General features: G+C 42.9%; 1 protein-coding gene across 3 annotated transcripts in view; it reads left to right on the forward strand.

Moving 5' to 3' along the window:
* GALNS (galactosamine (N-acetyl)-6-sulfatase) overlaps window positions 1–3,839 on the forward strand; it is a 69,723-nt gene extending 65,884 nt beyond the window's left edge. For all 3 annotated transcript variants that reach the window (XM_085845257.1, XM_085845258.1, XM_085845256.1), the window contains one exon: window positions 1,314–3,839. In XM_085845257.1, the coding sequence (XP_085701383.1) occupies window positions 1,314–1,400 (87 nt within the window). In that variant the 3' untranslated portion in view covers window positions 1,401–3,839. The remainder of the gene's footprint in view (window positions 1–1,313) is intronic.
* The last annotated feature ends 569 nt before the right edge of the window (window positions 3,840–4,408 follow it).

Below are 4,408 nucleotides of genomic sequence, written 5' to 3' on the forward strand. Positions count from 1 at the left end.
AATGCAAACCTCCAGTTTTCAACTCATTCTGTTCAGTGGTTAAATAATGCATGGAAGTCAAACAAACAAACATCCACAACCAAACCTTAAATCTCGCGGGGGTTATGTTCCTGAAAAATTCCACGATAGTTAAAACCAATTTTGTTTGGTAATAAGGGGGTTAGGTTACCGGGCTTCCAGAAATTGTAAAGTCAGCGACAGCCAAAAATAAACACATCACAATTCAGATAAACATGTAAAAGACATATAAATCACCTTTGTGATGGAGTGTCCTTTTGTGTTGAAGCAGATTACACATTCAAAGCAGATTAATATAAATGTGGCCCTTCCCTTCTATGATTTGTCTCAACCCAAATCACTCTCACTCTCACTCTCTCTCTCTCTCACCATCTCTCTCTCTCTCACCATCTCTCTCTCTCTCTCTCTCTCTCTCTCTCTCTCTCTCTCTCTCTCTCTCTCTCTCTCTCTCTCTCTCTCTCTCTCTCTCTCTCTCTCTCTCTCTCTCTCTCTCTCTCTCTCTCTCTCTCTCTCTCTCTCTCTCTCTCTCTCTCTCTCTCTCTCTCTCTCTCTCTCTCTCTCTCTCTCTCTCTCTCTCTCTCTCTCTCTCTCTCTCTCTCTCTCTCTCTCTCTCTCTCTCTCTCTCTCTCTCTCTCTCTCTCTCTCTCTCTCTCTCTCTCTCTCTCTCTCTCTCTCTCTCTCTCTCTCTCTCTCTCTCTCTCTCTCTCTCTCTCTCTCTCTCTCTCTCTCTCTCTCTCTCTCTCTCTCTCTCTCTCTCTCTCTCTCTCTCTCTCTCTCTCTCTCTCACCATCTCTCTCTCTCTCACCATCTCTCTCTCTCTCACCATCTCTCTCTCTCTCTCTCTCTCACCATCTCTCTCTCTCTCTCTCTCTCTCTGGATAGGGTAGGACCTTGTTCAGGGTCTGGCAATAACTGCCTACTCTGAGTGAAAGACACCGTGGGATCTTGAAACTCCACCAACTAATGCTAGCAGAAAGTGCACCCAGCTTAACGATCATCTGAGGGACAGTGCACTTTGTGATACAACACACTGCCTATGACCTATCAATCCAACAGTTTATAGTTGCGTCATCAATCAAATCCACACGACACAGCTCAAAGGTAAGTGTGCGAGCCCTGGCTTTTCCTGCCATATGAGAAGTGAAGCCTATGTGAAATAAAATTCCAAATCTCATTCTTCAATAAATGGTGTGTTGACTTGCAATAAATCACATCGATTTGTTCGTATGTGCATGTTGATTACTTACGAATACAGTAAGTAAAAAGTATGTTTGTGACCCATATCCTTCCCACAGAACTGGGTACCTGCTGGATGTGAGAAACTTGGAAAATGCCTGAAAGTACCAAAATCAAACCTTCATGAGTGTGTTTGGCCACATTAACCTTGCACAGGCCCACTGTATATTGTGATTACGGTATCTCTTTTTGGCCAATAACTTTACTTTTTATTTTTCTCTGAGCTTTTATTTGCATAGCGCAGTTGTACTTGTTTGTTCATCTGCAGCACATGGCTGCCGATCTGCATCAGTACTTGCAGGGGTGGGGTGACATCGCTGATGGTTATTACAGTCATTTATAAATTAGAAATTGGCCAAGGTGCTGGTGATAGCTTGCCTACTCTTTGGGAATGACACTGTGGGATTCTTAAATTGCACCAACTAATGCTGGCAGTTGGGACACCCAGTTTAACGTCCATCCGATGGGCTGCACACACGTTGATGCATCACGTTGCCAATGAAACAACAGTGTGACAGTTTATAGCAGGACCGAGATTAACACACAGGTGAGACAGCTCAGCTCAGAAAAGCTAGACAGCTCCAGTAAACAGTCATGAGAGCCTCAGGGAGTAGTTGGAACCTTTGGGGACCATGATTGGTAGATCCTGTGGTGGTGCAGACCTTTATGGCCCATTGATTGGTGAGCCTCAGAAGGCAGAAATTTGCTGTTTGCCTCAGGGAAGGGTTGGATATTAAAACCTGGTCCCGAGAGGAAGTGAGCTCTGCTTCACGTTCTTGTTCTGCATGGTGTGTGAGAGAGAGAAGGAGGAGAGAAGGAGAGAAGGAGGAGAGAAGGAGAGAAGGAGGAGAGAAGGAGGAGAGAAGGAGAGGAGAGACCAGGTTATAATTTTTTTTTTTTTTACCATTTGAGCTTTTGTCATCAAATTTTCAACAAATCTTTATTTTGAGAATATGGAGAAAATAATTAAAAAAATTGGTCAAAATGTGAAAGGGCAAACTAATGGTGACTATATTTAGCCTTTGTTAGCCCCACGCAGTGCATCAAGTGCCAGATACCCTGTTTCTATGCCTCCACTGACAAAGTCGCCGGAGGCATTATGTTTTCGGGTTGTCTGTCTGGCTCTCCGTCTGTGCGTCCGTGATCGGTTTTGGTTCTGCGATAACTTAAGAATGGCCAAAGGGATCAAAGTCAAACTTGGTCCAAGTATGGATAATGATGTAAAGACAAACTGATTAGATTACAGGGTCAAGAGGTCAAAAGTCAGAGGTCCATTTATGTTAAAAAAAAAATTACTGTTACTGCGCTAACTTGTGAACCAGTGATGGGATTTTGACCAAACTTGGTATAAGTATATATGATGATGCCAAGATAAACTGATTAGATTTCTGCATCAAGAGGTCAAAGGTCAGAGGTTATGTCAGGTAAAAATGTGATACTTGAGAACAGTTGAAGGGATTTAAATCAAACTTGGTACAAGTATGTATACTATTGTACTAATGTGGACAGAGGTACATCGGTCAACGTCACTCCATCAAATTATGTCGAGTTTTAATCACTTCTGTGTTTCTTTATTTACAGTATTTACCATTGAGCTTCAGTGTGTCTGTCCAGGCCATAACATTTTCCCAATTGAATTTTTGGTATCAAATCTTTAAGAAACTTTTATTTATGAGAATATAGAGAACACAAATGAATACAATGCACTGTATAATTATTTTAACCGTCGTTTTTGTTGAGTTTAGTTCGAGTACAAAGCGGACATGTGGACATGCGGAAAAATCTTAGCATTTTGAGATGTTTTCAAGTTAATCCTTTAAATCATTGGTGACTACCGTATATATAATCATATGGTGACTATGATTAATTCCCCTTTGTCATGTTTATGTTTGCTTGTATAAATTGTTTGGAGCTCTGCAAGCTCGCCAATTTCCCTCCTCGATGAAGGCAAGAGCTACGTTGGGAACGGCAGTCTCAGTGACTCGCTTCAACTGCTCGAAACCATCAAAGCTGTGAGAATCTTTACAGGGAGCCAATGATCATGCAGATATGCACAAGTGTGAGATAATAAGGGCTGAGGGGTGGGGGAAACAAACAGTTGACAGTGGAGAGTACAATGGGGAAAGGGACAGTTGGGTTGTGTCTTGCGGAGCTGAGCAAGTCTGAGACACGAGCTAGATGATGGAGAGGGCTACGCGGGAGAGAGTGGAAAAACACCGACAGCAAACTTTGAGGACGACTGTCCGAGAGTCAGGCGACACCAGCATGCATGTACGTTGGGCTGAAGGCACAATGCCAGATACAATCCAGCCTGTCATGTCTCTCCCGCCAAGACCACCGCCACCAGACCATCCCTGCCCTGCGCAAGTATCGTGTGGGGAGGATTTTATTTTTTCTGTCTTGTGATCTATTCCTGTCTTTGGTGCGTGTGAATAATTGGGCCTTAAGATATAGCACATGAGCCATCAAAATCTCGTTGGCATGGGGGAAATTATTATTTGAGAGAAATTCTTGTTCTTGGTGCATTTACTTCTTGTTCTTCCCACCCTTTCATCCTTTAATAAATTCTGCTTTCCCCACGGGCACGTCGGCCTTGTGTGCGGTTCCATTTGGAAATGGTCATGAACGATGTGGGTCAGATCACGGCCATTATAAATTGGTGCGAAAAGCACTCGTTGGAAGGTTTAAAATTCAGCGGTTCGCCCAGGGTTATCGCTTGGCCCTCATCCTTTAGACAGGCGAACTGGCTGCAGACTACAGATCTCGGAGTTACTGTGCGTTAGAAACCGGAGTAAACATCTGTTCAGCTTTCCCAGTGGATGGCATACAACCTCCGAGGACCATCCTTTGCTCAAATTGTGACCGTCCTGGTGGGAGATTTGACCATGTGTCCACCCACGGTGCACCATTACAATATGAAAATCAAGAATCGTGCAAGAGGAAGAGTTGACAATAAAATTTATGAAAAGATTAGAGAATGATGTAAAATAATTTACAAAGCTATTATGGTTGAGAAAGGAAAAAAAAGAAAAAGATATTCACAGAAGAAAAGATAAAGATCATTTTAACAAAGGTCATCTCTGCCATGTAAACGAAGAACCAGCAGGGTACTTGTCTGACGGGTTCGTAGATGTCTTACTTCAAATGAGTAATT

Source organism: Eptatretus burgeri, chromosome 11 (genome assembly GCF_056783735.1).
Source record: "Eptatretus burgeri isolate ZD-2024b chromosome 11, Ebu_testis_v1, whole genome shotgun sequence".
Classification (NCBI taxonomy): Eukaryota; Metazoa; Chordata; class Myxini; order Myxiniformes; family Myxinidae; genus Eptatretus; species Eptatretus burgeri.